This window comes from Pteronotus mesoamericanus, unplaced genomic scaffold (genome assembly GCF_021234165.1).
Source record: "Pteronotus mesoamericanus isolate MK-2021 breed Mesoamerican mustached bat unplaced genomic scaffold, CSHL_Meso_final contig_180, whole genome shotgun sequence".
Classification (NCBI taxonomy): Eukaryota; Metazoa; Chordata; class Mammalia; order Chiroptera; family Mormoopidae; genus Pteronotus; species Pteronotus mesoamericanus.
This window is the reverse complement of record NW_026555076.1, coordinates 7,475,480-7,486,110: the sequence shown is the minus strand read 5'-3', so window position 1 is coordinate 7,486,110 and position 10,631 is coordinate 7,475,480. Positions and strand designations below refer to the sequence as shown.

Genomic DNA, 10,631 nt, shown 5'->3' with positions numbered 1-10,631 from the left:
ATGCAAAAAATATGGAAGAAAAGAAGGCTTGAAGATCATCTCCCAGCCCCTCATTTTACTGTTGAGGATACTGAGGCCTGTAGAAGGAAAACAACTGGCTGAAAGACCCATTAAACTGTGCATGCCTTGTAGCTGCATTCTCAGGTATTCCTAGGTTTAAAGAACTTATTTAATATTCTGTTTAGATATTTTAAAATAACTTATCAATAAATTTGGGGGGGGGCCTTATTTTTTGAATGGTCTTCAAATAGAAACATAAAATTTAACTTTGTATCTCACTGTGAGGTTTATAGCCAAACTGAAAAATTAATTCACTGTTATTCCTCTAAATTTGCTTTATGCATTTGGAACATATTATAATAGAAACAGCTTTTAGATGTCTGGCGCCAAAACATTTCAGTTAAAAAAAATCAAAGATGAGCTTTCACCTATTTATAAAATTACATTTCTGCTGCTGTATTCTTTCATCTTTATTGCAAATATTTAAACAAAAAAGCAAATGTCATCAGCTACAGATTATGAGAAATTTCTTGGGCAGATAAACAAGATTCTAGATGTCAAAGCTGGTGAGCAGTCTTTCTTTTATTACGTGCGAATGCAAACCCAATCTTTATAATAGTTATGACACACCAAATTAAACAAAATACCTTTCATCTAAAGTCACACTTTTTTTGCAGATGCTTTCTCTGTAGACTTTTCTTTTTTTATGCCAATGTACTAAAATTTCCCTTCAGCGATAGCTCTTTGAGAGAATGAATGGAAAAGTGAAGAAAAATATTAAAGCAAGAATAGACATATGGAAGTGAAGCATAGAGTTAATTGTTATAAATTGTTTTTTCCCCTTAATTGTTTATAAGTCTGCCAATGCAGTGGAACACAAGAAATTAAAATTATTTAAAAGAACTGAAATTATTTCACACGTGACAATTTTACTGAAATTAATGGCATGTATCTATATATCATACAATTTTAAGAGAGCCAGTCTATCAATGAAATTAATGAATTAAGTCACCACGTCTCAAATTGCCTGGCACACTACAAATCTGAGAAGCCCAAATCTTGGACAGAATATTTACAAATTCTACAATTTACTTCTGCAGAAAATGTTGACTGATTATCCCATCCCAGCCTCCAAAGAATTGGAAGAATAGAAAAGGTCAGCAGCAGTGAGCGATATAGGTGTTTAAGAAACTCGTCATCCACCATAGAGGCTGCGAATGCGTGGCTATGTGACGACAAGGTTGTTGATGCCACAAGCCTGTGAAGGGCATTAGGCTTTATGCCAAACCAAGGAACCCGCTTCTCCAGGGGCCGCCGACTGAGCCGGGGCTGATTTCCCTTCCGCCTCCCGGGAGCCCGGGTCCTCGCCGGCGTCCTCAGGAGGACTCTTCGCCCTAATTATCCGGGTAGGGAAACGCGCCTTTCCCGGAGACCGCTAGGCAACACTCACCACGGCAGCATCCAGATCACTTCCCTACGTGGGTGTGTGACTCCGTCCAAGCAACTCACACTTACAGTAGATTCTCACTGGCGAGGCTGCCCGCAGGAGAGGGCGGGGGAGCTGGGAGGAGGAAGAGGGAGCGGGTGGGAGGTGCAGGGCGGTGTGGCCGCGGAGACGCCGGAGCTCTAGACACAGCGGGAGCGCGCCGTGCCGGTGCAGTTCCCACCTCGCCTTCGCAGTCGCGCACACACCGCCTCCTCCCCAAGCCGCGGGGACCGCCGCAGCTCGCGCCGCCGCCGGGAGCCGCGCTCCTGCCCGCCCGCCGCCGCCAGTACCTCCCCTCGTCAGCACTCAGCCCGCAGCTATTTCCTCCTGCCAGCCGCTTTGAACTCTCCGGATCCGTTCCTTCGCTCGACTCTCTCGCAGTTTCCCCACCCTGTGTTTTCTCAACTCCTCTCCCTTTATCCTTAGCCACGTTGCTTTTTTTCCTCCTCTTTTTATTGGGGATTTCTTTTCGACTTCAGATGACTTGTCTTCCTGACCCTCGTCCGCTTCAGCCCTGAAGACGGAGAAGGAGCCTTTATCGTTCCCCCAGGGGCATTAAAGAGACCTCAATCCTTAAAATTCTTACTAGGCAAAAGGACAGGACGCGGGACCTTCTCGGCACCCTTGAGTCCATTCCAGAACTGCACTATCAACCGTAACTAGTATTTTTCATTGAACCCCCCTGGAGAGGAGGGAGACAGGGGCCAGAAGCAAACTTGAGCCCGTTCAGAGGACCCGTGGTCCCCGCCTTTGCAGGAGCCGCGTGCCAGAAGGCGAAGACCCCACGGGGAACGCGGAGGAGCCGCGAGCCTCTCGCCCCTTCGGCGAGGCCGGAGCCGTGGACTGAGCCGCGCGGGACAGCGGCGGCGGCAGAGGCCCGGAGAAGATGCGGGGCTCGGGGCCCCGGGGTGCGGGACGCCGGCGGCCCCCGGGCGGCAGCGGCGGCTCCGCCAGCACCCCTGCGTCTTCGACCGGTTGCTACTCTGCACCGCGCAGGGCCCCCCTCTGGACGTGCCTTCTCCTGTGCGCCGCGCTCCGGACCCTCCTGGCCAGCCCCAGCAACGAAGGTAGAGCGGTGGGGGGGACCGGGGGCGGAGGGTCGAGGCGGGGCCTGGAAGTGCGGGTCGGGGCGCGCTCGACGCTGCCTCTCCGAAAGAAATCTCCCTCCTCGTCTCGAATTAACCTGTGTCGTCAGCTTTTGCTAGCCTTTGGCTCGCTCTCTGCTCTCAGCTTGTATTGTTTGACAGGAGCTGCGGGAGTGCTGGGCGAGCAACCTGCCTGTGCACAGAAGCTGGTTGGGGGGCTGGGAAGTTGGAAGCCAGGGGCAGAGAGGCGTCTGAGACCCTTGCCGGGAGGTTGGGTGCGGCTGGGGCTCACCGTCAGCGTGTGGGGAAGTGCCATTTCGGGCTCGGAGCAGTGGGAACTGTGTGCAGCACAGCGACAGGGATCTGGGGAATGGTGGGGCTTTTAGAAACCGTTACTTGAGGCTGGTGATGGGAAACGTTGTGGGGGTGGCTGGATGCTTTTATTTGGAGAGAAAGTGCCTTCTGGGAGCTGTTATTTAGGGCATCACCAGCTGCTATTCTGGGGTGGATGGCTAGAGCTCTTATTTCCCGAGGGAGGAGGATGGCCAAGGACTGAAGGCGCCCTACACGGTAGGGTGCCTTTCACTTTGGGGCCCAGAAGCCTACTAAGGCGAAAGTGGAAGAAGGCGCAGAGGTGGGATGAGGAGGCGGCGGAGGGGAGTGGGGGAGTGTCGCTGCCAGGAAGTTGCTGCTGGACCCCAACGGGGCTTGCCTCTGTGTTTCGGCGAGGGAAAAGTCTGGCTGCGGCCAGGCACCCGGTCCTGGAGTCAGTCCCCAGCGCTCCTCCCTACGCCCCGCACCCTACTTGCCACTGGGGGAGTAGGGCCGGGCGCGGGAGCAGCACCTGTGCAGCGCTCGACGTTCCCAGAGCTGTGCGCAGCTCCTTGGCTCAACGGTGCCGGCCAGCGACCCCGGGCCTCCGGGGCCCCTCCGACGGAGCTCGCTCCTCTCACCGTACTGCGCTCTGCGCTCGGCACTCCGGTCGCAGTGCCAGGGCGCATTCCTCTCTGCTGGGGGGCAGCACCTCAGATCCCGACCAAAACTGAAGAAGCTGTCAGCTCCACCACAAAAGCATCAAAAGCCTTATCTCCTAACTGGAAGGCTGGGATTTCGATGTGGGGCTCCGGATGCCGCGAGCGAGGCACGGAACCTTAAACATTTCCTTCCACTCCTAGGGCAGGGGACACTGGACCGGAAAGATGAAGCAGCGGAATCGTGTGTGCCCTCATGATTCGCGTGGGTTTTGTCTTGGCTGCAGGAGAAGGCGCCGAGCTGGTACTGGAGCCCTGTCAGCTAGCTCCCTGGAAACCGTGTGAAAGCAGGGCTGATGGAGACTCCCCACCCTACTCTACCGCATGAACTTCTCTCTTTAATTTCTAATTTTTAAAAAATTTGATTTAAGGGTTATGTGTAATTTGATCTCTCTCTCTGAAATCTCCCGTGCTTAATCCAAGCAATCTGCATTTCCGCTTCCCCCCTAAAGTTGAAAAAGTGTTATCTGAAGTCGTAGTGATTTTATTAACGTTTCCTGTTAGAGTCATTACATTAGAAGTCCAGGGATTATAACAAGGTTATGAGTCCTTTTATTAAATGTTTTATTCCACCAAAAGGGGCGTGCTGGTTTGGATTTAAAGAGTAATAGTAATGTGCATTCTCTCGTGTTCCCATTATATATTTTTTCCAGGTGCTATGGGGGAAGGGAAATATGAAGACATGAAAGGGAGTAGTAGCTCTTGATCAGAGAGAGGGAAGAAATGAAGTCCCAGAGAGGATACTGCTGAATGGAGGAAACCTTTCTCCTCCCCAAGACTGTGTGGGCAGGAGAAAGAGGCAGATAGAGATGGAGGGAAGCAAGGAAATAGCTCTGGTCTCCTAAAGTGTTCTAAGTGGAGCTCAAATCTTTTGGAAGATAGACTGGCTAATTTTATAAACTTAAAACCCACGGGTTCTTTTGCCTTTAGCCCAGCGAGTGGAGCACAGCAAAACTTGAGCTACGGTGCCAAGGAGGTTGGAGGGATCTAACCAAAAATGAATGCCACTTTCCACCCAGTTCTCTGAAGATGCTAAAAATAAAGACACTTCTGTTGTTTGGAGCACATTTTGTAATGTGTCACTATTTCATGTAATTAAAAATAAAATATTATTATTATATATAATCTCTCCATCCCATCTCTGCCCAACACAGTTTTCCATCTTTCTATTAGTATTATCCCAGACCTTTATTTCTGTTCTCTAAAATTTATGTTCTCTTCTTTTTGTTTCTCCATGACAGCGTTAAAGTTGAATAAGAATATATTAAGATATTTATAACTGCAGTGAGTTTATTTATTTAAAGATTCAGATTGAAGTATCTAAGCTGATGTTAGATTGTTTATTTCCAGAGGGACTCTGGGATATTAGGAGAAGAAATATCTGTGAAGACTCTGAATTCATTAATAACTTGTTCTCATATGCTTTGCTTTTTACATTCTATAGATGCTTAGTGATTTCTCAGACAGTAATATATACAGGGTAGGACAAAAGTAGGTTTACAGTGGGGAATACATGAAACAGTCTATTCTTGTATTATTATTTATTAATTATTGTATCATTTTCCATACTTTTGCCTCACCCTGTATATATATATATGTTATACATCTAACATAATACTCCTATTATGTGACAAAAAATTCAAGGCAGAAAGAAAGAAATGTGTGTTTACATTCATAATTAGTATCCCAGTCATTTTTAAAAGTTAACTTTGGTAAACATAAACAAGCAGAATTGAACAGAAAAATCCAAATATATCAACAAGTGAAAATTTTAACAGATTCAGTAAGTCAAGGGAGCATGTCCACTGTTACAAATACTGGAGGTGGCCCTGAACATATTCAATAACTGCCACTTTTTTACTGTCTGGAGATATATTTGTAAACAAGCATTATTTGACAAGTGCTTTTCACAGCAGGGATTCTTGGCCAATTACCATTGAACAGCTCTGCATTGAAAATGATTCACCCGCAGTGAATCAAGCTTAATTCATTGAAGCTACAGTCAGTAATGTCCCAGTAAAGTGCTTCCGACAGTTGTCAGCACTTTGTATTTGAAAAGTCCAGGTTCTTGTCTCTGCATGTTTTGTATATTCGAGAAAGTGGGATGGAGGAGGTCTGGGAGGTAAAACTCCGTAAGGGCAAAAAATTGGGGCTAAATTGTTAGAAAAACAATCATAAAATTGTAGATGATTTAATTGGAAAGAAAGAATAGGAAGAATGTTTGTTTTAGGGTTTTTCTTGGTTTATAATAGGACCAGGCCCATAAAACAGATCGGAGGACATAATAGATTTGTAAAACGAAATGACTTTGTTTTGTGGCCTTGTCATCCTGTTGCAATTCATTTCCTTTTAGATAAAGTGACAGGACCCCACAGAAAAGGGACAGTAAAATCATTCCCTCACCAGGACACCACTGAACAAAAAAGAAGCCATTACCCCTGTTTGAATCATCGATTGTTGGAACTGTAAGGGGCTATGAAGAGTTTTAGATTTTTGCTTTATAAAGCGTGAGAGGGGGAAGAGGGTCGAGTCTTGAAATTTTAAGACTTTTTGTCTTTTGAGGTAGACAAATGTATTCTTGTGTTTCAGGGTGACAAATAAGAAGGTTTTATTTTCTCATATAGGACAAAAAAGGGAGTGGGCAATTCCTACATTTACCATGGAAATCTCTCCATTAATTGAACATGTTCTTGTAATATTGCCACTTGGAAATGCTATTAATTTTTTATTTCAATCAATGTAGACTATAACTGGTATGGGAAAAGGGTACATTTTTGTAGTTGGAAATGCATTACTTACCATTATTTATATTATTAATACTCTATAAAATGTGGCCTTTTGGAGTATTTATACATAAAATATCACAATAAGATTATATACCTATCTACAAACATTCTCAAACAATCTAAATATTAAACTTTATTCAGTATTGCTACTTTTGAGAATATAACTATACTTTCGTTATTTTTCTAGACATTTTTGTTGATTGACTTGACCAAAGTCAATTTTCTCCATTTGGAGTATTTTTGTTTGTTTGTTTGCTTTTTTTTTTTTTTTTACCTATTTGCTTGTTGACTAATTTCTGTTTCATTTGGAAAAATTCTTTCTACCTTTGACTGTAAAAACAGTATATTAACTAACTACATCTGTTTTTCCTTTTATAGTTAGTATAGCTATTTTTCCTTTTATAAGTTGTGATCTTTAAAAAGGAAAAAATCTGTTAATGTCACAAAGAAATATCTAGTGTCAAAGTGCTGATAACTTTTTATACTGTATTTTTTAAAATTTAAATTAGCATATATGGTCCATAATATTAATGAATATTTGGAATTTAAGTTAACAGAGGTGCCTAATTATTCAAAGATATAGAATGGCACTTTTAACAATCATAAAATAGTTTTACGATTGTTTTTCATAAAGCCTGAAAATTAATTGAACTGTGAATATCTAGACCTACTTATTAATCATTAAAAACTTATTGCAGTATTTGTCCTTTCTTTTTTTCAGAAAGTGAACTTTGACTACAAAAGCAATATGAGAGCTAAAAATGTAAATTGTCACCTTAGAGACTCAGAATGATTCTTGGTGTTCTATTATCTCTGATGAATATGTATTTATCTATAGAGCAGAATAGCTCCTACTGGTGAGCTTTCCTGTATAAATACACATTTGGTTATTTTTTATCAGAATTCATAGAATCAGTTGGTTAGTCAGTGAGTTCTTCAAAGGTGTTATCTTAGTCTATTGTATACATAAACACAACTGATGGTATTTTTAACTGACATTAAAAAAATTGTCAAGTGTTCTTCCCCAGACCAAGTGGTACATTTAGGTTTCAATGGGTGTATGTAAGAGTAGCTAAAAAAATAAAATGAGCTCTAAAGACTTTGGAAACACATTAATATGGTTCACATCTTTTATTTACAAAAAGTTAATAATATATCTTTAATGTAATAAACAAAATGGGTTCATTCAATGAGATGTACTGATATAAGAAACAGATGACTAACAGGAGAATCTCTGATCTATATGTCACGAATTTTAAAACACTGGAGCAATTAGAAAGTGGGAAGACTTGACAGTTACTGTGAAATGATGTCTGAATTATTGTTTCCATTGAAAATATTTAAATCAAAATGTAAATGACTTACTTTTAAATATTTAGTTTTAAACTTCCAAAATAATTAGCATGAGTATGTAAGAGAGTCTCCTTTTATCATATATTTACTTTTCCCTATTTAGTTTCTGACTTCCAAACATTTTGATTTTTCAGGGTTAATGAAGTAGATTTTAAAGTGTTGAACAAGACAGAACTTTCCCTTTGAACATAAAAAAAGTTTATGAATTTTAAATAAAAATGTAGACAATTCATTTTTGATAATATGTTTATTAACGTATGCGAGGTGTCATAATGAAGACCTAAACACAAAAATACTAATAGGATCACTGATGCCATAAATTGTCCTGTGAAATAGGTATTTGCATATCAAGTTACATATATAGTAACACATATTCTTGAGTATTAAAACTTGATTGAAATTTATATATTTCACTGACTATAGGTTTCACATATAAGATATATTCATTCCATTTATTCTGATCACATAAAATCAAAAGATGGCTCTAATTTAAAATTCATATTACAATGATTAAATAATTAAATCATTTAAAACATTTCTAATCATTGAATTTCCTGAGAAATGGAGGTTTTTAAATTCCCTTTTAGCTTATTTCGTTGCCATTGTAAAACATTCTTGCTGATAACACTAATCTGGTAGTGTAACGCAAAAAAATAATTAATCATAAAAACGTGTTAGGTACACAAAAATTTGAGTTGTATCTGGTGAAATGTTTGGTAATTTATGGTCTTGTTCTTTTTCTGTTGTTGTTTTCTAAAAGCTCAAGTTTTTCTTCTAATATCTCTAATAAGAATCCCAGGTGTTGCAAAGTCATGAAATGAAACTAATTTAATAGGTGCATCACATCATGTTTTTGAAAACAATATGGTTAATAGGATGACCAGTACTAACTACTGTTTACTGTTAACATAATTTTCAACTGACTTTTTTTATCTGTAGCGATTTAAATAAGCCATAAGAAGTCATTTCTGCTCATTAAAAATTGCCCAAAAATCCTCTTAAAATACGTGTGTCTTGCCATTAGAGTACCACTTACAACCTATTCCATCTTCTGAAAACCTAGTAGGTTCTGTTCATAATTAAGCTTTATTCTAGCTCTTCTTTTCCTATAGATTCCCCAGCCTTTAATTTCTGATCACCTTAACTGTTACTTTGTCGAAATCACTTAAATTATTTTGTGATTTAATCGAAATTTAAGAAAATTAAATTAATGGAGAGTATACTCCAGGTCATGTATTCTTTCTTCTGGGCAATTCAAGTGTTCCTAGCTTTAACTGCATTGCATTTTTGAGGCATTAGCAGTAACTTGGCTGAATGTTGGGGTATGTGCACATTGACACATTTTGGGGTGTGTAAAAGACCATGGTGAGTCTGGAAGAAATAGTGTGGAGGGATGTCACAATGTGGTATGACTATGAACTTCATATTTATAAAAATGTTTGGGTTTTATTTTTTATATTACATTTTAAAATACCAACCCCTATACACATACATGCAAATGTTCTTTAATTATATTTGTTTTATTCTGATATTGAAGATAAAAATTCCAGCCCAATGAACAAAAACAATCTTAGTTCATTTTATTTCATCCATTTAGTTTCTTTTCTTCTATTTCTCTGTAAGCTGTTTCATTAAATTATGATAAATACTTACGGCATTAAACACCCCACAGATTAAATAATTGGGATTAAAATATCTGTGATCATTCTAATTTTGGACTATTGCCCAAACCATTTTCTACATCTATCACACATGTCTTTGCTTCTAACTAAACTTGGCCCATAACTTTGTTAAGTAAATGATTCTGGTATAAAGAAAAAATTAAAGAACCAAACCTGAGAGTTGAAATATTTTGCATATGCTTTGTGAGAAAATGTTCCGACTTGGAAACATGTTTTGGGCTAAGTATTGGAAGAATTAGAGAAAATACAGTCTGTTCTTTTACTCTGAGATGAGTAGAGTCTTTTTTCTCTTCATACTCAGATCTCACAATTTCATACTCACATCTTCCTTCCCCCTTTCCCTCCTTCCCTCAATCCCTGCCTCCCTCCTTCTCTTCCTTCCTCTTTTTATATGCATATTTTATTTTAATACATCTTAATAGAAGTACAACTTACAACAAAGTGCAGCCATCAAAATTAGACAAAAATGTGAATTTTCACTAAAAAGAAAAACCCTCATCTTTCCTCTCTCTTCCTCCTTCCTTCCCTGCCTGACTCTCCATTCACACAAAATCAAAACAAGGTAAGAAGATAAGAGCCCTTGTCTCTTGTGTTCCAGCACCCCAAGGAAGTTGTGATTTCAAATTGGGTGATAAGACAGTAGTGGTCTTCTATTAAATAAATCACAGGATCTAGCCTGTAAGGTACAAAGTAGAATATGTTAAGCCAAGTCATATATATATATATATATATTTTTTACTTAATTTATAAACCAAAAGTACAAGAGTTTAAGGTGTCTGTCAGTTTTGTGCTGCTTATAAAATAGCTCACTTATTTACTTTGCACTGGCTGCCCCTTCCTCTTCCAAGATGCTTGTTAATGTCTTTTCTGTGGAAAGACAAACCCAGCAGGTAGACTCTGCTGGCACCAGTTCAGCCCAGCAATCCACAGCAGGAGCTTTCTCTCAGAGCCAAATTCTAACTTTCACCCAGAGTTTTGGCCTCGTGTACCAGCTGGACAGGTGAGGCAGACTGACTGGTCTTGTGGAATAAGAGAGTGGACTCTCTTCTCCCTCAAAGTTTCACTCTTGGTAGCACAGTGATGCGATACTAAGTCTCCTACAAGGGGGAACAACAAGCCTTCTGAGAAAGTAGAAAATACTCTGGAACTGCTGCATCTGAAGGATTTTAACCATGTGTAGTTTCACACCATCATATTAGATTTTTCTG

At 40.4% G+C, this 10,631-nt stretch overlaps 1 protein-coding gene across 2 annotated transcripts in view; it reads left to right on the top strand.

The window, feature by feature from the left end:
• Positions 1-2,339: 2,339 nt before the first annotated feature.
• Positions 2,340-10,631, top strand: part of EPHA5 (EPH receptor A5) — a 329,941-nt gene continuing 321,649 nt past the window's right edge. Inside the window, exon 1 of one of the 2 annotated variants that reach the window (XM_054566807.1) lies at positions 2,340-2,553. In XM_054566807.1, coding sequence (XP_054422782.1) covers positions 2,373-2,553 — 181 coding nt within the window. In that variant the 5' untranslated portion in view covers positions 2,340-2,372. The remainder of the gene's footprint in view (positions 2,554-10,631) is intronic. The other variant, XM_054566806.1, reaches the window with a different exon arrangement.